Source organism: Theropithecus gelada, chromosome X (assembly GCF_003255815.1).
Source record: "Theropithecus gelada isolate Dixy chromosome X, Tgel_1.0, whole genome shotgun sequence".
Taxonomy (NCBI): domain Eukaryota; kingdom Metazoa; phylum Chordata; class Mammalia; order Primates; family Cercopithecidae; genus Theropithecus; species Theropithecus gelada.
Window position 1 is genome coordinate 18,721,483 of NC_037689.1, and position 27,817 is coordinate 18,749,299.

At 41.8% G+C, this 27,817-nt stretch overlaps 1 protein-coding gene across 3 annotated transcripts; it reads right to left on the reverse strand.

Moving 5' to 3' along the window:
• Nucleotides 1-358: 358 nt before the first annotated feature.
• Nucleotides 359-27,534, reverse strand: ATP6AP2 (ATPase H+ transporting accessory protein 2). 3 transcript variants are annotated; one of them, XM_025373593.1, is made up of 9 exons: nucleotides 27,321-27,534; nucleotides 19,284-19,414; nucleotides 17,033-17,164; nucleotides 9,667-9,762; nucleotides 9,348-9,485; nucleotides 8,282-8,335; nucleotides 7,279-7,428; nucleotides 6,136-6,255; nucleotides 359-1,431 (listed from the first exon to the last, which is right to left on the reverse strand). In XM_025373593.1, the coding sequence occupies exons 1-9, from the start codon at nucleotides 27,355-27,357 to the stop codon at nucleotides 1,240-1,242; spliced, it is 1,050 nt and encodes a 349-aa protein (XP_025229378.1). In that variant the 5' UTR covers nucleotides 27,358-27,534; the 3' UTR covers nucleotides 359-1,239. The 3 variants fall into 3 exon arrangements, with proteins under 3 accessions (XP_025229378.1, XP_025229377.1, XP_025229379.1); XM_025373592.1 differs by having other exon boundaries at nucleotides 359-1,434; XM_025373594.1 differs by lacking the exon at nucleotides 9,667-9,762 and having other exon boundaries at nucleotides 359-1,434.
• Between the last annotated feature and the right edge of the window lie 283 nt (nucleotides 27,535-27,817).

The window sequence follows — 27,817 nt, forward strand, 5'->3', positions numbered from 1 at the left end:
GGGAGGCTGAGGTGGGAGGATCACTGGAGGCCAGGAGTTCGGCCTGGCAACATAGCAAGACTGGTCTCTAAAATGTTTTTAATTAAAAAAAAAAAAAAAAAGCTATAGAAAAATGTAACCCTTTCCTACATAAAGTATGAACTTCTCATATATTTTATATAAATTCAGTAACAAGAATGGTAATTAAAATGCCTTCCTTACATTAGTACTAAATCTCAAGAGGCAGTGAGAATAAACAAATGTAAAAGAAACAGCATGAAATCATCTGTACAACAAAACAGCCAATCCTGATGAAAGAAAAGCCTATTTTGTTAGGTTTTTACGATATAAAATAGATTTAGTACTGCAATGACACAAATTTGGAATCATTATTAACTTTATTTGTCACTCTTGATAGACATTGGTCCACTCCAACATAAAAAGTAGAATTCACCCACTTCCACTTAATATTCTATAGAATGAAGTTGTACCACAAACTACAGTAACTTACATAGGGGGAAAAGTTACTGAAATAAAAATGTTTTATATTCATGCCTCAAAATGCCCCTTGGGGATTTTTGTGTGTATAATGAAAAGCATCTGTATTCTCCACAAGGCTAGTTTCTTCTTAGATCAATGTAGTATTTTTAGTATCCATACTAGACCATGTAGGTCAACAAACTTGCAGAAGAGGGTTAAAAAACAGCTGTCCTCTGTCACTCAGATACAGTTCCAAAACTAAGTGATTATATAAGCACATCCATATTTTAGGGCCACTCTAAGTTAAAAACCTTTTCCCGTTTCAGAGTTATTTACATCAAATTAAGACATTTACAAATCGTTCATAGTATACAATAGCCCAAATATGATTTTCACCTATGCTGTGTAAAGAAGTTAAGCATTCGTAAGTTTATCTAATAAATTCAGTGCACTTTTTTCCATAATAACATGAGCTATTTTAAATGTTTTACATTTCTTTCAGTACATATTTCCAAATTCATTAAACATAATGAAATCATGTTATTAAATAGCTATATCATAGTATTCAAGCATATTATGGAATCTATACCACAGTGGGACTCACATCAATACTATAATTCACTCTAGAAAAACATCACAGGCACACACAAAATAGAGAACAAAATTTGATTTTTTTTGTAAGTGTAAAGTATACTATCTACTTTAAAGCACACCAAAAGACATATTTTAACAAAACAGCCAATTTCCAACCCTCTTTTCTAATTCTGGCACAGGGAACGTTCAATCCATTCGAATCTTCTGGTTTGTCATCCTATAAATGATGCTATCATATCCAGGATCCATGTTCCAAATATTGTAAGAGGTGATAATCACAGCCAAGGCCAAGGCGATCATTATCCAAAGTACCATGTTGAAAACCACAGAATATTCAAAATTATACTTATATGCAAGGTTATAGGGACTTGCTGGGTTCTTCTACAATATAGAAAAGAAAGAAAAATCAAGAGGGAAGAATTTTAAGATAGGAAATTATCCCAGTCTAGTGGCTGTGATTCATTTGTCTAACAAACATTTCTTCATAAGTGGCATAACAGCTACTTATACTAAGAGGAAGCAAGAAGGAGCGCCTTCGTGGACAAGACACTTGCACTGATGGTGGAAGTATAAACCAGTCCAAATGCTTGGGAAATTTTGACAATACCTAATAAAGTTGAAGGTGTGCATATCCTGTGATCCAGTAAGTCCATACGCTAGGGAAAATTTCTATATGTGTACCAACAGACATGTATAAGAATATCATCAAAAAGGCCGGGCACAGTGGCTCACGCCTGTAATCTCAGTACTTCGGGAGGCCAAGGCGGGCAGATCACCTGAGGTCAGGAGTTCCAGACCAGCCTGGCCAACATGGTGAAAACCCGTCTCTACTAAAAATATGAAATTAGCCAGGCATGGCAGGTGCCTGTAATCCCAGCTACTCAGGAGGCTGAGGCAGGAGAATTGCTTGAACCCGGCAGGTGGAGGTTGCAGTGAGCCAAGACCGTGCCATTGCACTCCAGCCTGGGCAACAAGAACAAAACTCTGTCTCAAAAAAAAAAAAAAAAAAAGTCATCAACAGAATGGATAATTGTGGTATATCCCTACAGCAGAATATGTAACAGTAAAATGACTGAACTACAGCTACATTTGTCCGCCTGAGTGAATCTTAAAAAGAATACTGAACAAAGAACACAGAAAAATACATGTAGTATGATTCCATTTATATAAAATTCAAATACAGGCAAAACCAAACAACACTGTTTAAGGACAAATACATATGCAGTCAATCTGTAAAGAAAAGCAAGGGATTCACATGATATCCAGGACAGCAGTTACCTCTGGATGAGGGAGGGTAGAGGGAGAAAATAGGGAGCTTCAAAGGAGCAAGCATTCTCTTAAGCTATTGATATGGTTTGGTTCTGTGTCCCCACCCAAATCTCATCTTGATTTGTAATCCCCATGTGTCGAGAGAGGGACCTGGTGGGAGGTGATTGGATCATGGGGGCAGTTTCTCCCATACTGTTCTCATGATAGTGAGTTCTCATGAGATCTGATGGTTTAAAAGTGTGGCACTTTCTCTTTTGCCACCTTGTGAAAAAGGTGCTTGCCTCCCCTTCCCCTTCTGCCATGATTGCAAGTTTCCTGAGGCCTCCCCAGCCATGTGGAACTGTGAGTCAAGTAAACCTCTTTCCTTTATAAATTACCAAGTGTCAGGTAGTTCTTTATAGCCATGTGAAAATGGAGCTATAAAGTGTTATTATTTTTATTATTTAAATAACTAGTATTAAATATGTTATATACTTATGTATGTATGATCTACTTAACACTTTTTTTAAAATACAGAGCTGTGTAAAAACATTGTTTGGGAAACTGAATTCATTCTGACAAAGGCACAGTTTGGGAAATATTCATTCTGGCTAGAGAATTTTAAAAGTAGGAACACAGCAGGAGATGAAGCTAGAAGCAGGGAAGCTACAGAAAATCTGACATGAGCCTCTGGGCAATAAGGAGTCATTGACAAGCTTTAGGCAGAAAGTGAGTGACATGATCAGGTTTGTCTTAAAAAGATAACATTAAAATAAAAAATTAGCTGAGTGTGGTGGCTCAAGCCTATAGAACTGGCTACTCAGGAGGCTGAGGCAGGTGGATCACCTGAGCCCAGGAGTTTGAGGCTACAATGAGCTATGATTGTGCCACTGCACTCCGGCCTGGGACAGGGCGAGACCCTGTCTCAAAAAAAGAAAAGAAAAAAAGATAACTTTGATAACAATGTGTTGGATGGATTTGGGAGGAGCCAGCTGGGACAGAGAGAGACAGATGAGTCCAGACAAGTTAGGAGGCAGCAGCCAAATGAGGTGGGAGAAATGAGGGCAGGGTGCCTGGCAGTAAGAATGAAAAAGAAAATGTAACTGAGATCTATTTGTCCCTACAGCCCCAGCACCTGGCACGTTGTGAGTACTCAGTAAATGTTCCTTAAACTCCCAACTGTCTCCTTAAACTAATGGAAGAGAGTGATTTCAACTGTAGGAGAGAATGGGTACACAGACATGCATATTTACCTGCGGGGAGCTCAGAGCTGAGGCAAACATTAAAGGATTTCATGCCCATGAAGACCTCTTTGTTTCTTTCCTTTTTTTTTTTTTTTTTTTTTTTTGATAAACAGGTTCTTTTTCCTACCCATTTTAAGTGTACAAGTCAAGGAATTTTAGTGGTTTCATAGTCATCGCCACAATCTAATTCTAGAACATTTCTATCACCCTAAAAAGAAATCTCATAGGCTGGGCAAGGTAACACACCTGTAATCCCAGCACTTTGGAGGCTGAGGTGAACAGATCACTTGAGGCCAGGAGTTCAAGACCAGCCTGGCCAACATGGTGAAACCCCATCTCTACTAAAAGTACAAAAATTAGCCAGGCATGGTGGTGCACGCCTGTGATTCCAGCTACTCGGGAGGCTGAGGCAGGAGAATCACTTGAACCTGGGAGGTGGAGGTTGTGGTAAGCTGAGATTGTGCTACTGCACTCCAGTCTAGGTGACAGAGTAAGATCCTATCTCCAAAAAAAAAAAAAGAATTATCTGGGAGGCATCCCTACTCTCAACACATGTGCTCACCACCCAGAGCCCAGGTGCCTTTCTGCTTGCCTTTGCTGGTGGGCAAAAATTTCCAGTCTGCCCTCTCACTGAGGGCACAGCTCTTTCAGGGTCAGGGTCCCCAGCTTTATCTGGAGGTGTCCATTCCCATCCCCAACACACAAGGCACCAAAGGACTCTTGGTGACCCAGCTGGCAAATATCCTTAGGGCAGCCTGCTTACCACATTCGGGTTCCTCTTCTTTTTTTTTTTTTTTTTTTTTGAGACGGAGTCTCACTCTGTCACCCAGGCTGGAGTACAGTGGCACAATCTCGGCTCACTGCAACCTCCGCCTCCCGGGTTCAAGTGATTTGTCTGCCTCAGACTCCTAAGTAGCTGGGACTACAGGTATGCGCCACCACGCCCGGCTAATTTTGTGTATTTTAAGTAGAGACGGGGTTTCACCATGTTGGCCAGGCTGGTCTCGAACTCCTAACCTCATGATCTGCCCGCCTCAGCCTCCCAAAGTGCTGGGATTACAGGCGGGAGCCACTGCGCCCAGCCTCCTCTTTATTTACTCTGTAAGAGAATTTCCTTTCTTGTGAGCTGAACTACGTACTTTTTATTTTTATAATTTCTTTTTTCTTTTTTTTTTTTTTAATTTGAGACAGAGTCTCGCTGTGTCTCCCAGGCTAGAGTGCAGTGGTGCAATCTCGGCTCACTGCAACCTCCGCCTGCTGGGTACAAGCGATTCTCCTGCCTCAGTCTTCCAACTAGCTGGGATTACAGGTGCCCGCCACCACACCCGGCTAATTTTTGTATTTTTAGTAGAGACAGGGTTTGTTTCACCATGTTGCCCAGGCTGGTCTAGAACTCCTGACCTCAGGTGTTCTGCCCGCCTCAGCCTCCCAAAGTGCTGGGATAACAGGCGTGAGCCACCGCACCCGGCCCAAACTATGTACTTTTTAAAAGGTCTTTATTTTTATCCAGCATTTCTAGATGTTGTATGGTGGAAAATTTGGGGTGGTTGTCTAGACTGACATGCTGTCTGAAACAGAGTCCTTCCATCCCCAATTTAATTTAGAAAGAAACAATCTCAAACCAGTAATCGCTAGACTATCTCAAACAGGCACTGGCTTCAACCTTCTGACTCCAAGTCCCACACTGAGGTCAGTAAAACTGAGCAAGGTGGGGGCTGCAAATGGTTCTGAAGTGGAGGTGTATGTGACTGACTGGATATCTATCTGCTGCAAGTGATGCAGCCAGCCCTAAGCAATGTTCTCGACCGTAGGATGTTAGGGAGTATCTACACTACTCTTTCTCATCACCCTCCCTAGGTTCTGCTGCAGCTGTAAGTATATATGTATGTATGTAAATGTGCACATACATATACACACACACAGGTATGTGTTTTACCATGGCCAGCAACCATGGTAATGCTTAATCCTGACCCTCTAAATGCTTAAAATCGAAGCAAGATCCATACCCAAAAAACTGTTGAAGTAAATCAAAATCATAAAGAGGTATACACAGAGGATCTCAGCAAGTAAGGGACTATGCCACAAAGACAATGTGCCTGCTAGAAAAGCAGAGCCCATAGGATGTGGGCACCACACCACTCCCGCACACATTCACTTCTTTTTTTTTTTTTCAAAACAGGGTCTTGCTATGTTTGCTCAGACTGGCCTCAAACTCCTCCCAAGCTAAAGCAATCCTCCCACCTCGGCCTCCTGAGGAGCTGCGATCACAGGTGTGCGCCACTGCACCTGGCGCCACATTAACTTCTGATGTCTCCTTGTGTGTACTGATATTTGAATTATAATCTTGGACAGATTTACTTTGATCCCTAAAATTCTTGCATTATCTGATTATAACCCCAAAGAATTGATTATCACTGGCAAAACACACATACGTATGTGAACAAGAAGCTTATGTTTTAACTGAAATTGTTTTTCAGATTTACTGACTGCTCATTCATGTCACCCATAAGTGATATAGGACTTTGTATGTTTTTGTTTTTATAAAAAGTTAATTTTACAGTTTTAAAGCAGGATCTCAAAATATACTCACCGCTTGTTTTGCCTCAAGGATAGTCCTTGTCTTCCTAACAAGGGAGGTGTCAAATGACTTGACAGTGACTAACTCTACCACTGCATTCCCACCATAAAGATTGTACATGTCATCTGCAAACTGAAAGTTAGTTATTAACGTTATTGGGAATCTCAGATATGTACTTTTCTCATTTTTAATTAACAAATTAAAATCATATATATTTATCACATCAAATTGTTTTGAAATATGTACACATTGTGAAATGGCTTAAGTACACATTGGCTAATTAACATATGCATTACCTCACTACTTATCATTTTATGCAATGAGTCAAACACATACTTATTAAAATGATTTTTAAAGCTTTTGTGCAGCTACAAGAACAATGTACACTTACCTCCTGGCTCATGAAATATACTACATCTTAAAATAAGCAAGTATTAAAGGTTTTGATTATGCTCAACTATACAGAAAAGTGTTGAGCTTTAACATATATGCAAATGTTCAGAATAAAATTACTTTAAGAGACTGAAATTTGTCAGCATATAAATTGGAGGAGGGAAAGTTGGAAAGAGAAATGAAGAAATCTTCCTAAGTGGTCTCTGGTTAATCACAAACATCTATAAAAATTAAAATATGAAGCCTCACTGAAAGGATGCAGGTGAAGAACTTCAAGGGCAGAGGGGAACTAGCATTTATTATGCATCTACTAAGTGTCTGGTACTGTGCTGGGTGTTCTACTTCAGTTATCTCATAGTGTTTAAGCGGTACAGAGTTTCAGTTGGGGAAGATGAAAAAGTTCTAGAAATAAAAGATAGTGATGGTTGTACAACATGTGAATGTACTGGTACTTAATAACACTGAACTGGACAATTAAAAGTGGTTAAAATGGTAATTTTATGTTATATATGTTTTACCACAAAAATTTTGTAAAGCTTTGTGTGAGATAACTTTTCCTAATGCTGTTCTTTCTAGCATTAGGAAGAAATATATCAATATACATTTTTGACCCTACTCCATCCTTGGCCAATATAATTAGAGGAACCCCAAAGAAGGCAAGTAAGAGCTCAGTCAACAGTGTTTGAAACAGCAGATTTTTCTATTAAGAGGCTAAAAGTGAAATGGTCATACTCCAGCCTCTCATGTCTCATTGATATTTACCTTTTGCAAAGCGTCAACAAGGATCTTAGAAGCATCTCTGAATTGTTCAGAGTCTTCCCCATAACGCTTCCCAATTTCATCCAAACCTGCCAGCTCCAGTGAATACAAATCAGGAGAATGATCCTTGGCTAGATGCTTATGACGAGACAGCTTAGGAGAACAAACAAACAAAAAAAGGTAGTGGATAAAGTAAGATGAAAGACGTCAAACACAGCCAGTTAAAGTTTTATGCCCAAACTAGGCTAAACTAAACCATACCAGTGTACTACAACATGCAAACAGTCTAAAATGGTGGCAAAAGAAACTGGTTTGAATAAGCGTTTCTGATAAATCCAACACGAATCTCATGTTTAGGAGCAGTACAAGACTCCTTGGATATTTAATAAAAGCTTTCAACAAAATTCCTCAGTTTTAAAAACTCAGGTATGGGCCTTGGTATGACAGAACAGATGGCTGGACCAGTTTGATCCCAGGAATGCACTACACTTCCAGACTCCCCAAACCAACATCTGTTGAAAAAGTTTGGAAAACAACCTCAGAAGACAACAAACAGGTAAGAATTTCTATTTCAGTAACAAGGATGATTTTTTAAAAATCATTCACCAAAAAAATACCCTTCAGACGGATTTTGTCCCTTCTTGACTTGACTGACAGCATTATTAGTCCAAACTATTATTTCTATTTTAGGCCCAAAGATATAGATAGGAATTAAGTCTGACAAGAAATCAACAGCCAAGTTAGGACTATGGCCAGGGTGTTCTTACGCCCAGGCTTGTGTTCTTGGAAGATATGCTGTCTCTCCCTAAAAAGCCGAAATGCAAAATAATTTGACTATAACATGGATATATTCAAAATTCCCAATACTGCCACTAAGTTTTCAATTTTCATGGGACCATAAATCTAAGGCATATTTAATCAAACTTTTCAACTGCTTTTACTATCATTCAAGGATTCTCTAGAAACCAAAATAAATGGAACTGAAAAATTAGAGCAGCCTACTTACCAAGCTTGAAATATCATGTAGCACTTGCAGTTCAGAAAGAAAGAGCAGGTCAACCTTCAGAGAGCCCAAAAAAAAGAGCATTCTTTTAAATGTGCACCAGAGATCCTTATTTGCCATTTATCAAGTAAGGCACGGGATATTACAAATGTTGATGATATAACTGAATTTATATAATTATCTTCCATTTGGTATGTTTGCTTCAATTGAAAATGCACATAAAACATTATTTCCTAACAAAAAGGTGATGGCCATTCCCTAGTACAGTGACCGCCACTCAATAGCTATATTTTTGACAAAACCATGATAAAGCATTCAAGTTCTCCAGTGGTTTTCCTTCAAAGCATCGGGATATCCTGGCACTCTGCAATGAGATCCTACCATTGGCCCAGTTTGCTTACTTCCCTTGAATAGTTTCCACATCAGAGAATAAAAGATGATGGCCCTGGTCATCCACAGCAAATAAAGAGGGGAGGTCACCACAAAAGTGGCATGCCACATGGTTAAGAGGGCGCATGAGCAGATGGAGAAGCTGAAGGACAGGAGTCAAAAGCAGAGGTGGCTCCCTCCACTGCAATGTCCAGAATGAATGAGAAAAATGTGGCAGCACATCAGCAGAAGCAGTGAACAATGGCTCCCAAGTTACCAGATCCACACAGCTCCACCAGTCACCAAGTAGATCTATGACCTCTGGCTTGTTTGAATTAATAGGTGGCAACCCTCGTGCTAAAATGTGATGTTATTTACCATAGCTCCCCTCACAAAAAAGGATCAGTTTATTCATGAGAGTCATAAGAAAATTACATTAAAGAAGAATCTACCCCAGCAGTAAATGTGCACAATTTTTCATTTTCTAAAATATCAAAATTTCCAAAATTTCAAGTAGTATAAGGAATGGGAGGGCCAGACGCAGTGGCTCATGCCTGTGATCCCAGCACTTTGGGAGGCCGAGACAGGACTGCTTGAGGCCAGGAGTTCGCCTGGACTCAACAGAGTAAGACCCTGTCTCTATTTTTTAAAAAGAGGGAAATTAATGATATTCATATATTCATTGAATAACTGCACTTACTTCATTGTTCCTACTCAGAGAATTGAGGGGGAGTGAACTTAGAACAGAGTTTTCTTGAAATAGGCGATTACGGAGCTGGCGTAAGGTGACTGAAAGGTCTTCAAACACTGAGTTTGCCTTCCCTACCATATACACTCTCTGTAAGAAGAATAGAAAATTTTAAGTTGCTCACATTCTACAGATTAGTTCCAATACACAGAGGTATGACAACATTGTTCATAAATTAGTTTTAAATTTTCATAATAAAATACATTTCATAATTTCCAAATAATAAAAGCTTATTTTTTAAAATGTCTTAAATAAAAACATTATCACTTACTTCCTCACTGGGAGCCAACTGCAAAACAACAGGAGTTTCCTCAGAAAATAAGGAGTGAATGGAATTTGCAACACTGTCAAGACTAAAAGGAACTGCCTGAAATTTAAGAGTAAGAACGCAATTATTATGTGAACCAAAGTGGGAATAAAAATCATTCATCTGAATGGTATTTAAAAAGAAGGCTTAAACTTTTTTCCAGCACTTTCTATGGAAATTTAGAAACCCAAAATCATTTCCAAACAAGCTCTTTTGAGGGCACAGAAGATTAAACAGCCCCCTGGTAGGCCGAGTCTGTGTCTCCCAATGTGCCTCAGAGGAAAATAACTTAAACCTGATGGACACAACACTATATCTAGCACAAACCATTTTCTGGTGATCACTCATGTATTTGAAGTAGCAAGACATTTGGTTTCAATATTGACTAAATGTGCCACGATTAATGCGTATCCCACAATAAAGTATTTAACTTGCATTTAAGAGAAGGTTAGAGGAATCTGAGTATTGAATTTAATTGAAATAAAAATGGAATTCATCTTTCATTTCAAAATTTTAAAAATGTTTAATGAGATTTAACATTTGTCTTCAGATAGCCTGAAGACTCTTGGATAACATGTTAAGTACGTCACAAGGTTTTTGAAGCCTTTATCTTAGGACATGTTGATATTATTAGATTGAAATAACCAATTGTGATAAGACCTACTTTTTTTCTTCAATTTTTTTATTAAAGTGCAAAATACATATAATATAGTATACAAATCTTGGGGTAACAGCTCAACAAATGTTTACAAATGCATGCACTCAGGTAGCACAGCCAGACCGACACAGAACACTATCAGTGCCCTCGAAGTACTACCTCCACCCTCAAGGGTAATGAAAATTCTGACTTCTATTTCCATTAGATTTGTTTTGCACTACATGTGAAACTAGGCCTCACAAAACCTAAAAAGTTAGCACCAGGTGGCCCTAGATAGGGTCCCACCCTGCCTCGATAGGGTCCCACCCTGCCTCGATAGGGTCCCACCCTGATAGGGTCCCACCCTGCCAATTCCGGGAAACAACCTCATGAGGTCCCACCCTGCCAATTCCAGGGGTCTCACCCTGCCTCGAAGTTCCCGGAATCAACAACTCCAGGAAAGAACCTCATAAGGTCCTGCTCTAACCAATTAAACCAAGACCCCTTGCTCAGGCTATAGCTAGACCCAATCATTTTACGCCTTAAGCTTTGTTTGAATTTCGCGCCATAAGCTGTGTTTGAACTTGTGTTTGCCTATATAAACAGCCTGTAACAAGCAGTCGGGGTCCCAGGGCCAACTTAGAGCTTGGGACCCTAGCGCGCTAGCAATAAATAACTCTCTGCTGTGAACCTCGTGTCGGTGATCCTTCGCGGCGACCCCTACCCAGGAGGGAATCGAGAGTTCGGTTCCAACACATGATTTTAAAAAATAAATTAGTTATTTTTCCCCTCAAAAAATTATTTCATTCCCAGTATTACTGTATTAAAACAAGGAATACAGTCATGTTTTTGTTTTAATGGAGATTTCTTACGTTGATCTTTCGTTCAGTAGTTCCCTTACTACTTAAAGATTCATGTTTACAAGTAGCAAAGTAACGCTAATGTGGTACAGGCAGAAATCAATGTGATTATGTCTTACTGATAAAATCCCAGCATCACTTATTTTTTATTTATTTATTTATTTATTTTGAGACAGAGTCTTGCTCTGTCGCCCAGGCTGGAGTACAGTGGCGTGATCTCGGCTCACTGCAGCCTCCGCCTCCTAGGTACAAGTGATTTTCCTGCCTCAGCCTCCTGAGTAGCTGGGATTACAGGCACGCACCACCACACCTAGCTAATTTTTGTATTTTTAGTAGAGATGGGGTTTCACCAAGTTGGCCAGGCTAGTCTCAAACTCCTAGCCTCATGTGATCTGCCTGCCTTGACCTCTCAAAGTGCTGGGATTACAGGCATGAGCCACCACGCCCGGCCCCAACATCAATATTAAGTGACCAATTTTATGATTCTGTGAAATGAAATAATTTTTTTCTCTTACTCAAGATGCTTATTAACTCTTCCCCAAATTCTCTTAAAATGAGTTAATGAGTAAGCGAAGAGGGGGAAGAGAGTTCAAAGTTGCAAAAGCATACTGTTAGCAGCCGCCCTGAATCAGCTAGAGGTGCTTTCCTTTAGTAATCATACAGTTTACCTCCTCAGGCTGTGAGGGGAATACATGAGTAAATCATGCAAACTTTCCAGCCTCACTTCACTTAGTGAAATGGCGCTTGGTTCAGGAAAGTTGAAGATTAGGTACCATGTCCATAGAGATCAAATTGAAGCAGCTCATGAATCAGATGAACACCAATGAAGGAAAATAAATAATTATATAGGCAGCTAAGCTCAAAAAGTAAAAAGCTTGGTTGCTTATAATAACGAATGATGGTTTTCTCTCACTGTATTATAAGGAGATGCATATCTCTTCTCATATTTCTGTACCTGTATGACTTGAAATTCTAACTAAAACAGCTAGCTAATCAAATGGAAGCTACGTTAAATGGAATTCTAAGATACTCTGATTTTTATGTTTTGTGGGGTTTGCCCCTGAATCTTTTCTCTCATTTACCATCTTCTGCTAGGAAAAGTATTGAGCAGCCAACCAGGGCCAAACAATAAAATGAGCTCCTCGCACAGCACAGCTTCTTCTCATGTAAAATGAGGCTAGTCTGTTGTTAAATCTTTATTTTTGGATTACATGCTAATAAAAATCTCAAAATGGCATTTTGGATTTTTATATATTTATTTTGAAGAAAATCTTCTGCAATGATTTTCACAGAAATCACATAATAAACAACTTAAATGCTCCCTGTGAAATAATCTGCCTTTTGATCTGTATTGTTCCCTTCCTTCTACTTTATGTGTATTTACTCTGAAGTTCTTCTGCTTTCTTTAGCTCATTAATTTCCATTCTTAGACAAGCTAAATTGTCTAAAACATGAATTTAAGGCTATAAACTTCTCTTTTCTTACCACGTTAGCTGCACCTCCCAATTTTGTAAATAAATGGTACATTCATTGTTACTCAGTTCCAAATAATTTAGAAAGTTCCAGTGATCTCCTCCTCAACCCATGAATTATTTAGGAGTGCATCTATTCCAACTATCTTTTCTTGTTGACTTTTTTTGTTTTTACCATCTCTAAATAAGACACTTAAATTAAATCTCCTGATTTTTCAATTTCAGGCCTTGTCTATTTACTACCCATTATAGAAAACAAGGCTTTAGCTCTCTCACATCACCAACCACACTGCCCCACCCCCTGAGCCATCCATGCGCTCCACTTCTGTTTCTATCTCCCCACTCTCCCAACAGTTACATCAAAATTTTCACCGGATCAATATCATTTTATTATTATGACAATGTAAATAATACTCAACTTAGCTCATACTACACAATCACTGCATTTTCCTTGCTTTCCTTCTACTCTCATTCCTTTGTACTGACAGTGTCTTTTTTCTCCCTGATAGCTTTTAAGACTTTCCATTTCCTTGATGACTCTTCAATTTCACTGTATCCAGGTGTGGATCTGGCTTTTGCCTACTGGATGTTCCATATGCTTTAAATCTGAGGAGTCGTATCTTTTGTTTGTTACTATTTCCAAATACTTTTCATTTTATTTTTAACTGACAAACAGTAACTGTATATATTTATGGGGTACAACGTCATGTTTTGTCGTAAGTTTACAAAGTAGACTGATTAAATCAGGCTAATGAACAAATCCATCACCTCACATACTTATCATTTTTTGTGGTAAAAGTATCTAAAATCTACTCCTTTAGCAGTTTTGAAATATACACCGCATTATTATTTAATATAGTCACCATTCTTGCAACAGATCACTAAAGCATGATCCAGCAAGCCCACTTCTGGGTATATATATCCAAAGCAATTGAAGTCAGTATGCTGAAGAGGTAACTGCACTCCCATGTTCACTGCAGCACTATTTACAATTTCTAAGATATGGATGGAAGCAACGTCGGTGTCCATAATCAAACGAATGGATAAAAGAAAATGTGCAACTGGATGCAGTGGCTCATGCCTGTAATTCCAGCACTTTGGGAGGCTGAGGTGGGTGGATCACCTGAACTCAGGAGTTTGAGACCAGCCTGGCCAACATGATGAAACTTCATCTCTACTAAAAATACAAAAAATTAGCCGGACGTGGTGGCATGCACCTGTAATCCCAGCTACTCAGGAGGCTGAGGCACCAGAATCCCTTGAACTCAGGAGGCAGAAGTTGCAGTGAGATGATATCGCACCACTGCACTCCAGCCTGAGCGACAGAGCAAGATTCTGTCTCAAAAAAAAGAAAAAAGCAGAAAGAAGAAAATGTGTGTTGGGAACAAGCCCCCCAAAATCTGGCCATAAACTGGCCCCAAAACTGGCTATAAACAAAATCTCTGCAGCACTGTGACATGTTCATAATGGCCCTAACGCCCAAGCTGGAAGGTTGTGGGTTTACAGGAATGAGGGCAAGGAACACCTGGCCCGCCCAGGGCGGAAAACCGCTTAAAGCCATTCTTAAGCCACAAACAATAGCATGAGCGATCTGTGTCTTAAGGGCATGTTCCTGCTGCAGTTAACTAGCCCAACCTATTCCTTTAATTCTGTCCATCCTTCATTTTCCATAAGGGACACTTTTAGTTAATTTAATATCTATAGAAACAACACTAATGACTGGTTTGCTGTTAATAAATATGTGGGTAAATCTCTGTTCGGGGCTCTCAGCTCTGAAGACTGTGAGACCCCGATTACCCACTTCACACCTCTATATTTCTGTGTGTGTGTCTTTAATTCCTCTAGCGCCGCTGGTCTCCCCAACCCAGCTGGTCTCGGCAGAAGAAAATGTGGTATATAAACATAATGGAATACTATACAGCCTTTAAAGTGGGGGAAACTGTCATTTGCAACATGGATAAACCTGGAGGACATCATGTTAAGTGAAATAAGCCAGGCATAGAAGGACAAATACTACATGACCTCACTTGTAAGTTGAACTCATAGAAGTAGAGAGCAGAATGATGGTTAGAAGAGGCTGGGGAAGACAGGTGGATGGGGAAAGGAGAAATGTTGATCCAAATAGCTTTTTCTTTTTTTTTTTTTCAGATAGAGTCTCGCTCTGTCACCCAGGCTGGAGTGCAGTGGCGCAATCCCAGCTCACTGCAACCTCCACCTCCTGGGTTCAAGTAATTCTTGTGCCTCAGCCACCAAGTAGCTGGGACTACAGACGTGTGCCACCACGCCTGGCTAATTTTTGTATTTTCAGTAGAGACAGGGTTTAGCCATGTTGGCCAGGTTGGTCTCGGATTCCTGGCCTCAAGTGATTCACCCGCCTCGGCCTCTCAAAGTGTTGGGATTACAGGCATGAGGCATGGTGTCGGGCTCCAAATACCCTTTTAAGATATTGTTTTATTATTATTTTCAGATTTAACTGCAGGCCGGGCGCGGTGGCTCAAGCCTGTAATCCCAGCACTTTGGGAGGCCGAGACGGGCGGATCACGAGGTCAGGAGATCGAGACCATCCTGGCTAACACGGTGAAACCCCGTCTCTACTAAAAAATACAAAAAACTAGCCGGGCGAGGTGGCGGGCGCCTGTAGTCCCAGCTACTCGGGAGGCTGAGGCAGGAGAATGGTCTAAACCCGGGAGGCGGAGCTTGCAGTGAGCTGAGATCCGGCCACTGCACCCCAGCCTGGGCGACAGAGCAAGACTCTGTCTCAAAAAAAAAAAAAAAAAAAAAAAAAAAAAAGATTTAACTGCATTGTGGTCAGAGAAGGTAGTTTATATGATACTGATTCTTTATTGTTTGTTGAGATTTGCCTTGTGGATTAGTGCATAGTAATTTTTTCTAAGTATGCCATGTGTGCTTGGAAATAATCTATACTAGACCACAGGAAAGTCTGAAAAAAAAAAATTCCCAAAACTTCAGCATCACATAGACCACAGTATTACAATGCAGTGAACTTAGAAATTTAAAAATTAGAAATTATGTTTTTAAAACTCATGCATTTGGAAAAAATACTTCTACATAACTCATGGGTTAAAGAATCACAATACAAATTATGAAATATTTTGAAGTATCAACTAAAGCACCATATATCAAAAATATCTTATAACTTCCTCATAGTTTCTGTTCCTTCCTTTTTTTCACAAATTTTTTCTCTTTCTTTCTTCTTCTCCCCTCCCCAGAGATAGGGTCTTGCTATGTTGACCAAGCTGGTCTTGAACTCCTGGCCTCAAGCAATCCTCCCATCTTGGCCTCCCAAAGTGCTGGGATTACAGGTGTGAGCCACCATGTCTGGCCCTTTTTTTTTTTTTTCACAATTTTAATGTATGTATTTTTAGGTCTCTTGGAAATTGGCCTATTCTCTGTAGTTCTAAGGAGATGAATTCTGTTTGTTGCACCTAGTTTCTCGTGGCATTTTTTTTCCTTCAGGTGCTTTGTAAATTCTACTCATCTTCCATATTTGACCAAAGGAGCCCTTGGCTGTGGAGGTGTCCCTATGGGGCAGGTCATGTGAATTTGGAAAGAACCACTCTACACAGCATAAGCCTATAATTCTAATTCTAATTTATCTCAGGGGACTCTTTGGGTCCAACAGCCAAGGGCAGCAAGCCAGCTTTACTAGTTTTACCAGTCCTCTTTTCAAGAACAAGTTGACAGCATTTTCTAGTCCCTGGATTTCTGCAGGAAACACAGTTTCAGCATCAGCTCCTGCTCACCACTATGGCTTTTGAGTTTTCTATCCATATGTAACACCTGTGTATATCGCCCCCTCTTGCATTCAAATTTACTTATGCTAGTAAAAATGTTTTTGTGACATTCTTTCAAGCACTTCTCTATGCTTATAATGGAAGGAGGGCCTCTCAGATCAGCACAGTCACCCACATTGCCTGAATGGCCAGTGAAGGAGTAAGTGAGCCAGCAAGCAGCCTCCAGTGTCCTTACACACAAAAAGAGGTAAAATCCTGCAGGGAAGATGACAAGACAATGGCCAAGAAAATGGCAGCAGGATACACCCCCAACTGGTTTCTCCTTTGGTGGCTCTCTTTTTCGAGCCTCTGGCTATTCTGAGTGGGGCAATTTCTCTATCTCTTATCTTAAACAGTACTCTCATCCACAGAGAACAGCCAAGCCTCAATCAATTACAATCATCATGTAATTTTCTTAAAAAGAAATTGTGTTTGTAAAAGAATTTCAAAAGAAACCGTGCATCAGAAACAGATAAGAGAAGTATGTTTAGAATGCAATTCATAATGGCAGCTGACAAGGGAAAATGTAAAACACATCCCTTTAATATTTGTATAATAAATACTCACATTCTCCAAAGGGTACGAAATGACACTGCCTGGGGGTAGAGCCAGTTTGTCCACTCCCTTCACCATCACCATGACAGTAGCCCGAGGACGATGAAACAGGTTACCCACTGCGAGTCCTGGCCAAGAAAGGTCCTAAACATTGAAAAGCACAAAACGGTGCTTAATTATCAACTCAGGAACCCACCTCCCCAATAACATCTAATAAGCAGAGTTAAGGGGTTCTGGGATGACACTGACAAGGAAAATTCACAGGGAAAGTAAACATTTTATTTGTGGCAGTCGCTGCAATCTCCTAATTAAGAATGCTGATTTCTACCCTCTTCATTTTCTTAAAATTCTACAGATTTGAAACAAAGTCTAATAGTAAGTTATCTCACACCTTTTGTGGAAAAAAGCAAGTAAACAAAACATAGGTACCTTTCAAATAACAGATCACAAAATAATTCTTTTCTTCATGTAGCCACGGAAATTTTCTTCCCCCACATCATTTTTTGCCCTTATATACAGCATCACTTTTATCTTTCACAGCGACATAGCAAGATGGTCATTAAAACATCTTCTTTAGACTAAGCTCTTTATAAATAAAACAATTCCTACTAAAAGTAACTATCATTAGTTTACTAATAATTCTTTCTCAAAGTTATTTTAACAGCCATCTGTAATCAAGTTTAAGGTTGTAAAGAACTAGATGGTCGGGTATGGTCTTCACGCCTATAATCTCAGCACTTTGGGAGGCTGAAGCAGGTAGATTCCTTGTGCCCAGGAGTTCAAGACCAGCCTGGGCAACATGGCAAAATCCTGTCTCTACAAAAAATATAAAAATGATCTGGGCATGGTGTTGTGCACCTGTGGTCCCAGCTACTGGGGAGGCTGAGGTGGGAGAATCTCTTGAACCTAGGAGGTGGAGGTTGCAGTGAGCCGAGATCAGGCCACTGCACTCTAGCTTGGGTGACAGAGCGGGACCCTGTTGCAAACAAAACAAAACAAAGAAAAGAATTAGGTACAGGCTGGGTGTGGTGGCTCGTGCCTGTAATCCAGCGCTTTAGAAGGCTGAGGCAGAAAGGATTGCTTGAGGCCAGGAGTTAAAGACCTACTAGCCTGGACAACATAGTGAGACCCTGTCTCTATGAAAAATTTAAAAATCAGCCAGGCATGATGGCATGCACCTGTAGTCCTAGCTACTCAGAAGGCTGAGGCAGGAGGCTGAGGCAGGAAGATCACTTGGGCCCTGGAGTTTGAGGCTGCAGTGAGTCATGCAGACTCAAACTCAGCTTGGGCGACACAGTCAGACCCTGTCTCTAAAAAAAAGAACTAGGTAAAAATTTCATCCTTAAATGTAAACAACCAATCGTGTTGACTTTGGTTGCCCAAAGACTACAAAAAGCTCAGAGGCTCTGCCCTTAGGCCTGGCAGTGAAGCAGTTCCCAGGCAGAGTTTCTGTTTTCAGGGGTGCTCAGGATTTGGAGAAAAGTTCCTTTCAGTGACTGATGATATATATCTAGAGACCACATCAAAAGCAGCAGACTTACAAAGAGAAGGAGATGATAGCACAGAGCAAGCTGCATTTCCTTTCTTCTGAGCCCTTAGCTTCTGATCTCTCATACTGACTGGATCTAGACCCTCCCACCCCCTACAATCACATAAGCAACCAATTACTACAACAGGTCACAGCTTCATTCTAGGAAACCAAGGTCCTTGGCTGCCCCATGGCTACTGACTACACTATTTTCCTAACCTCAGGCATAATGCATATATATTTTATCATTCATAGTGAATCTATCGCCTATTCTAAAAGAAAAAAAAAAAAAAAAAGTAGATATCCTATTAGCAGTAGGACAGATGCATTCTCTAATATATAAAGAATTTCACTACAATGAATAAACAATTATATAGTTAATGATTTCTAATAATTTGTTTCAGAAGCCAAGCTTGAAGCACTTATCCAAAATCTTCCCAACTCAAATGGGCTTTTAAAAAATTAATTCATTTATTTTTAATTGAGATGGGAGTCTCACTATGTTGCCCAGGCTGGTCTCAAATTCCTGGGTTCAACTGATCCTCTCACCTTGGCCTACTAGAATGCCGGGATTACAGGCGTGAGCCACTGCGCCTGGTCCAGATGAGCTTTTTAACTTTTGTAATCTGTACCAAATGTACCTACGTTTGTTTGATGCTTTCTTGGGCTATTAGCAGAAATCAGTAAAAATGTTCTTAGAAGCAGCTCCAAACATTTAAAAAAATATATACATACTTCTTTCACAGAGAAGCCCATGGACAATGCAGCCACGTCTGGGATCCGCTCTCCTGGTATAGGCCAATTTCCATTTCGGAAAACAACAGACCCCGGTGATCTTAATATACTAAACTCGTTCCCCAAAACACCTGAAAAGAAAACAGATTAGTAAATGAATTATCAACACCATAAATCATTTACCTTGACAATTATTAAATATAATACATGTTTCCCCATTCACCACTGACTTAGCATATTAAATTATGACTGGTCAAAATGCTGAGTCCTAAACAATAACAAATTCTTTTTCAAAGTATCACTCTAAGGATTTAAGTCCACACATTCTGCTGGAACAAAAGTACAACTATCAGAGCCTCTCTGAACCTATTCTGGTTCAGGGACTGCCTGATAAAAACAAGAAACAAACAAACAAAATCTCAAAAAGAGATCAACAAAGGTACGACTATAAAACAGGGTTTCCTAATGATATAGACACCTTTCTACTGATGGCTCTTAATAGAGGCATGTAGCAATTTGGCAGGAATTAGAAATCAGTGGCATATCTCCAAAATTTAAAAAACAAAGCCCAGGCACAGACTAAAAAGGAAGAAAAGCTTGAAATCTCTAAATTATTTCTACCATCAATCCTCTCTACACAATACAAATTCATAAAGTTCCTAGTATTTCACTATAAGATTTTAGCAGGTTAGTATGTCTTAGGATAGGTAACATCTTCCCCTATGTCCCACAGGCAACCCTAGTGAAATAAGGACTCTCAAATGTTGGGGGGATGGGGCATACATGTCACAAGGAGAAACACAAAAACACTTCAGACTTTAGAAACAAAGTCCAGGAAATTGTAGTTGACATGTCAAGAGGGTAAGAAAAGGTATTCTGTAATGATAAAGTCAACTAGTCTAAGGTTTTGGGATTAAAAGATAAAGATGAGAAAGGGACTATTTTATAAGCCCTCCACAGCCAAGGATGACGTATTTGGCCTCTTCATCCATTATCTATTAACCTAGTGATGTCTAGCTTACACGGGGACAAGTAGCTAATTTCAGTCACTGAAAGGAACTTTTCTCCATATCCTGAGCACCCCTGAAAACAGAAACTCTGCCTGGGAACTGCTTCACTGCCAGGCCTAAGGGCAGAGCCCCTGAGCTTTTTGTAGTCTTTGGGCAACCAAAGTGAACACAATTGGTTGTTTACATTTAAGGATGAAATTTGTACCTAGTTCTTTTTTTAGAGGCAGGGTCTGACTGTGTCGCCCAAGCTGAGTTTGAGTCTGCATGACTCACTGCAGCCTCAAACTCCAGGGCCCAAGTGATCTTCCTGCCTCAGCTTCCTGCCTCAGCCTTCTGAGTAGCTAGGACTACAGGTGCATGCCATCATGCCTGGCTGATTTTTAAATTTTGCATTCCTATGAAAAAAATTAGCTCTAAGTCTAGAACAAATGTTAGCCACATCTAGTATGGGAAAATTAGACTTTAGTAAAGCATCAGTGTTATTCTCTTGACCTAAGGAAAGTACCACTAACAGGGTATGGAAATAAAGTTGGAAGCAACAGTAAATGTTTTGGTGTTGCAGTATTGACAGTAAATAAAAGGTTTCAGGATGGTGCTGATACATAGTGTTACAAATTTCAATCCAGCACAGCCGTCAGAACAGGAACTTCCAAACTGCTCTAGCTGAAGATAGACGAAAAAAATTTAGCAGAATGGAATGGTCTTTTGTAACTGATAGATATCTTGGTTCACTAAAGTAGTAGTACTGCAAACACTAAAAAAATGAGTAACCAAGAGACCTATGCTTCCCAAGAACCATACACATATTTAGTTTGTTTGTTTGTTTTGAGACAGAGTCTCGCAGTGTTGCCAAGGCTGGAGTGCAGTGGCACAATATTGGCTCACTGCAACCTCCGCCTCCCAGGTTCAAGCAATTCTCCTGCCTCAGCCTCCCGAGTAGCTGGAATTACAGGTGTGTGCCACCATGCCTGGCTAAATTTTGTATTTTTAGTAGAGACGGGGTTTCACCATATCAGCCAGGCTGGTCTCAAACTCCTGACCTCAAGTGATCAGCCTGCCTCGGCCTCCCTATGTGTTGGGATTACAGGCGTGAGCCACCACACCCAGCCCCAGGTACCATACACATTTAAAAAACCATATTTTGATTTGGAGATACCCTTGTTTTGAGACATGGCCCTACTCATTCAATTCCAGCAAACCTATACCAAATAACTTTGCCCCAACTTCGTAGTTTCAACTTCCATGCTTGTACAACAGTCCTTTAGAAGCCCAGAGCTTTAGAAAACCTAGAGTCAGGGACTCCTATAAAGAGAAAGGTCATTTGTCCAAACTTCTGCTTATTGTAAGTATAAGCATGTCTCAGGGATACCTGGCAGAAAGTCACCCCTCCTCTATTTCAATACTGCCAGTGATGGGGACACCACCTCAATATACGAACTACATTTGCCAGCAACTGGCTTCATTTTCCCAACATTCTAATCCTTTGAAAAGTTTTTCCTTGTACTGAACTGAAATGGGCTTCCTAACTTTCAACTTCCTATGCTATCACTCCCTGACTCAGTCTCACCAGATAACCTCATCTCCAGCTTCAGAGAAAACAGAGGAATTTCTTGAGCTACCTGCTTCCTCTCCCCACCACAAATTTATCTGCACAAGCCCCTATCTATATCTCCTCTCCCTCCAGACATGAGGGCAGGGATGTCCCTCCTCCAGTCTAAGACAATCCTGTGTTCAGCCTTCTCAGGGACCTTCGCTCCTTCACTGTTTATTAAGTAAGCCACTCATCTAGGACAGACAACATATCAGGAGCTAGGTGGCTATATGGTAACAGCCATCAAAAGATGGTCCTATAGAATACAAGCTCCATGAAGGCGGGGATTTCAGTGCAGTCTTGTTCACACACTATCCCCAGGGCTGAGAAGAGAGCCCGACACATTGCTGCTCAATAAGTACTTGTTGAGTTAATGAATGAATGAAGTCACACCTCAAACCACCAATTTTCTCCCTCTCCACTGGCCCTTTCACTTCAGCATAAAAATAAACTCAGGGCACTCCCATTCTATAACTAAAACCATAAAAAACCTCCTTTGGTCCTACCAGTCTCCACCAGCTACCAGCCTTGCTCCCCTTCAGAGGAAGAATCCAGGAAGAGCCGTCAACCACCGTTTGCTTCTAGACTTCATTTTACATTTACTACTTAACCCACACAATTTTTTAAAACTTTTAATTTTTTTTTTTTTTTTTTTTTTGAGACAGGGTCTTGCTCTGTCACCCAGGTTGGAGTGCAGTGGTAAGGATCTCAGCTCACCGCAACCTCCACCTCCCAGGTTCAAGAGATTCTACTGCCTCAGACTCCTGAGTGGCTGGGACTACGGGCACGCGTCACCCCATGTGGCTAACTTGTGTATTTTTTTGGTAGAGACGGGGTTTCACTATGTTGGCCAGACTGGTCTCAAACTCCTGACCTCAAACAACCCGCCTGCCTTGGCCTCCCAAAGTGCTGGGATTACAGACGTGAGCCACCGCACCTGGCCGCCCACACCTTCCAAGCCCACCATGCCACTGAAACGACTCCCCAAACTCAAAAGGCAATTTCCATCCCTTAATTTTATCTAACTTACCAAAGCATTTGATACTGCCAACTCCGTCCTTGAAAAGCCCCTGCTTTGGTCTTCATGCAGCCACAGCCCCTGGTTTTCCTTGCAATCCCTTTGACTGCTTCTCCTCTGTTTCTTTCCCTTCCTGTCCTTTAAAGCACTGGCGGCCAAACTTTTTAGATTTCAACCCTATCAGCACAAAATTGGAAAGTAGCCTTTCTCTCTTCTCTCTGTCCCTCTCATCCTCTCCATGTAAAGTATACACTTCTACTATAGTAATAGATTATGTATTTGATTTGTGCTATATTACAAAGCACAAAAAACCAAAAATTTTAAAAAGGATGAGATACCTGTGTATATTTTTCCCAATCTAATAATGAGAAAACATCAGATAAACCCAAATCGAGGGACAGTCTACAAAATACCTGACCATTATTACTTAAAAAGAGATAAGATAAAAACAGATAGGCCAGGCATGATGGCTCACAGCTGTAATCCCAGCACTTTGGGAGGCTGAGACAGGCAGATCACTTGAGGTCAAGAGTTCAAGACCAGCCTGGCCATCATGGCGAAACCCCATCTCTACTGAAAATATAAAAATTAGGCCAGGTGTGGTGGCTCATGCCTGTAATCCCAGCACTTTTGGAGGCTGAGGCGGGTGGATCATTTGAGGTCAGGAGTTCGAGACCAGTCTGGCGAACATAGTGAAACTCGTCTGTACCAAAAAAAATACACAAGTTAGCCGGATGTGGTGGTGCATGCCTGTAGTCCCAGCTACTCAGGAGGCAGATCACCTGAGGTTGAGAGTTCAAGACCAGCCTGACCAACATGGAGAAACCCCGTCTCTACTAAAAAAATACAAAATTAGCCAGGCGTGGTGGCGCATGGCTGTAATCCCAGCTACTTGGAAGACTGAGGCAGGAGAATCACTTGAACCCAGGAGGTGGAGCTTGAGGTGAGCCAAGATCGTGCCATTGCACTCCAGCCTGGGCAACAAGAGTAGTCCCAGCTACTTGGGAGGCTGAGGGACAAGAATCACTTGAACCCAGGAGGCGGAGGTTGTAGTGAGCCAAGATTGTGCCACTGCACTTCAGTCTGGGTGACAGAGCAAGACTGTCTCAAAAAAGAAAAAAAAAAAAATGATCGCTAGATAGACAGATAGATAGATAGAGGCCAGGTGCGATGGCTCACACCTGCATGTAATTCCAGCACTTTGGGAGGCTGAGGAGGAGGATCACTTGGGCCCAGGAGTTCAAGACCTCATCGCTACAAAAACAAACAAAAAATTAGCTGGGTATAGTGGCATGCACCTGCGGTCCCAGCTACTAGGGAGGCTGAGGTGGGAGAATCGCTTGAGCCTGGGTAGTCGAGGCTGCAGTGAGCTGTGATCACACCAGTGCACTCCAGCCTGGGCGACAGAGTGAGACTCTGTCTCAAAAACAAAAACAAAAAAGATATAAATGGAAGTTCTAGTACATTCTTCTGGCATCCAAATGGATCACCTAGCATATTCCACTTTGGAGATCTGAGGGCTCCATTCTTGACTTTTATTATTTTCCTATTCTACATCTCTCCGAGGCTGAGCCCAACTACTCCTAAGGCTGCAAACACCAAAAACACCCAATTCACCATCTTTCCACATGCTTCTCCTGTATTCTCTATCTTGATGGATGATACCACCTTCCAACCAGTGGCTGGAATCAGTTGTCTTTAAATCCTTCCTCAGCAACACAGCTAATTAGCCACTGAATTTCATCTTTCTTTCTTATCTCACAAATCCTTTCCCTCAATGTCCAGGCCACACTCTTCAGGCCCTCACCAGGTGTGCTAGAATTGGTTGCCTTATGACCCTTGTCATGCCACTCTCCAATCCAGATTTTCCCATAACTGCTTCAAAATATAGATCTGACCATTCACCCTTCTGCTTAAATGCCTCCTCTCACTGCCCAGAGACTCTGAGGCAAAACCCAAAGCATTAACACCCAAGTAACCTCATCAACATTATTTCTGGGATCTCCCCAACTTAATCGCTGTACATTTTAGCCCCACCAAACTAATTGCCCCTTTACTCTCACATCGCTCTGCTTTTACACATGCTGTTCTGTTTCAAATACCTTTTCTTCCCACCCCAACTTTTCAACACATTAGCCCTGGGAGGCACCTCCCATGGGAAATTTTTCTCAGCCTCCCCGATCTGGGATAAGTGTCCTTCCCTCTAGGAACTCCACTATACTGTGCTATGATCATCTATGAATGGTGGATGGAATCAATTAATATAAAATGGGTCCTATCTCTCTTCTCTTCTACATGACATCACTTCAAATTCCATGTGTTCACCCTTGGCCATTCTTCTCCAGGCTAAATATCTGAATTTTTTCAAATACTCCTCATGATTTGGTATTCAAAACCCTAGTTCCCTTCCTCTCTCTCTAGGTCCCTAGTTCTCTCTCTAGTTTGGCAACACTGTTTTAAAGGATTTCTATTTTTGTTTCTGCCTGGAATATAGAAGTCAGAGCTCTTAAAGATATTTTCCATTACATCACATTTAGTCATTGTGGAAAATAATAATTGAGCCTCATCTGACAAGACTGAGCAATTCAGAAGCTGACAGGATCAGGTTCTTGTTCTGTATGAACTCGGCTATGCTAGTAAGGAAAGCATGTTCAAACCGTGTGCAGAAGCAATTATTTTATCTCAGACCCAAAACAAAAAACCCTACACCTCACTGAATCAAAATAATATCAGTCAAAACATTAAAACATGGAATCTCAATAGATGTTCAGTTAAACCATAGGATCAAAGGGAATGTTTTTAAAATTTCAAAAACTGAATTAAAATTAATTCCCTCAAAATATCTCAGTAGATCAGAATGACCTTTCCGGAGCCAGAAACAGAAGAAACAAAAAACTTGAAAATGTTTGGGGCATGGATACAACGTAACTATCATTAACACACAAAAACCCCCGCACCTCTAGGGACAGAGGAGATCTGCAGATTTCAAGAGCATACTGGTGCAGAATTAAATCGCCATTCCAAAAGCAGGACCTCCCAACACCTCACATAGGTTTTTGGTTTGTTTGTCTGTCTGTTTGTTTTTGCTTTTGAGACAAAGTCTGGCTCTGTCGCTCAGGCTGGAGTGCAGTGGCGCGATCTCGGCTCACTGCAACCTCCGCCTCCCGGGTTCAAGCGATTCCTGTACCTCAGCCTCCTGAGTAGCTGGGATTTACAGGCGTGCCCCATCACGCCCGGGTAATTTTTGTATTTGCAGTAGAGATGGCGTTTTGCCATGTTGGCCAGGCTGGTCTCAAACTCCTGACCTCAGGTGATCCGCCTGCCTCAATCTCCCTAAGTGCTGGGATTACAGGCGTGAGCCACCGCGCCCGGCCTCCCACAGGTTTTAAACTGACACACTGAGGATCAGAGCACCCATTCCTCCAAACTGTTCTCAACTTGGCCTCTTGTTCACTACTGTGTGTGCCTCCAGTCTCGGCCCCCATTACTCCCACATTCTCATACAGTAATAGCGTTACCTGTGCAACACAACATATATAATGGAAAAGGCCCATGCGCTGGTACCACCTCATCTGAAATCAAATTCAGCTTTGCTACTACCTGTTTAGCATTGGGTAATTTATTTAGGTTGATCACCCTGCAAAACGAAGAAGATACCCACTTCTAAGGACTGCTGTCAAATGAAATACATTACCACATGATATGCAATAAGAGGCCACGTATTAGCTGATTTCTTCTCCTCTTGCTGAATGCTTAGGAACCTAGGTTCTACTCAGAAAGCTACCATGTATTGACATGTGACCCTAAAAATGTGACTCACATCCTAGTTTCCAAATCCTTAAAATTTGGAACTGTGACAAACCACTGAGAGGTGCTTTGTATTCGCCTTAAGAAATAATCACATAAAAATAATGACTCCATCTCAACTTTTGTATCCTGAAATATACATAAGGGAGGGGAGGGGAGGAGATTTCAGCAATTACTGATGACAACCACTAGAAATGAAGACACCGTACAAACGCAAAAACATCGTGGCAGCTAAAAAGTCTGCCTTCCCTTCTTCGGCAGCGGGCTGCGACTCAATGAATCCCACTTCATTGAGAAATGTATCTCCGTACTCTGAAGGGCCTCTCCAGGCGGAAGAGGCCTGCCGGACGCGCCTTCCTCAAAGTGGAGGGTGGAGGCCGGCTCAAGGGTCCCCTACGCAGCCCAGCCCCGGCCCCGGCGGCCCGTGAGGCCGCGCCGCCACCGCCGATCCGGAGAAGATGCTGACAGGGAGGCGGCTGAGGCGAGGCCGCCGCTGACGGACCGCACTGCGGCACCTGCCTCGCAGTCACTCGCCCGCGGCCGCCCCGGACCCCCAAGCCCCGCGGCGCAGGGCCTTCCCAGGCACGTCCTGCCCGCCCCCGGCTCCTCACCCGCCACCAACGCCAGGAGCACGACAAACACAGCCATGGTGCCGCGCCGGCCGCAGCAGTGCAGGGCGACACGGAGCGAGCCGGCGGGACACGAGCGACAACCGCAGCGTGAGGGGGCGACGCGCTCGGACTCTTCCAGACTCCCGGGGCCCGTCCCTTCGTCGCGTCCGCTGGGACAGCTGCCGCTTTCGCCACCAATCACCAGCTACGTCGCGGCCTACGGAAGAGACGCAACTTGGGAAGCGTCAGTCTGATAGGCGGGGCTTAAAGTAACGGATGGAGAGTTTTGCCAATGGTAGGCAGCGACTGAAAAGTCGGGCAGTCCCGCCCCCCGATCGGGGATGACTGGTCACCAGGTGGGGCGTAGGGCGGGTGGTCAGAGTGGGTGATGGAGCCAGTCGAGAAGTCCCGGAGCCCACGGGTTGAGGCTGCCTCCCGAGTGCAGACCTTTCTGCCAGTCTCGAGCGATGGTCTCCAACCCGGATGTCTGGCTTTCC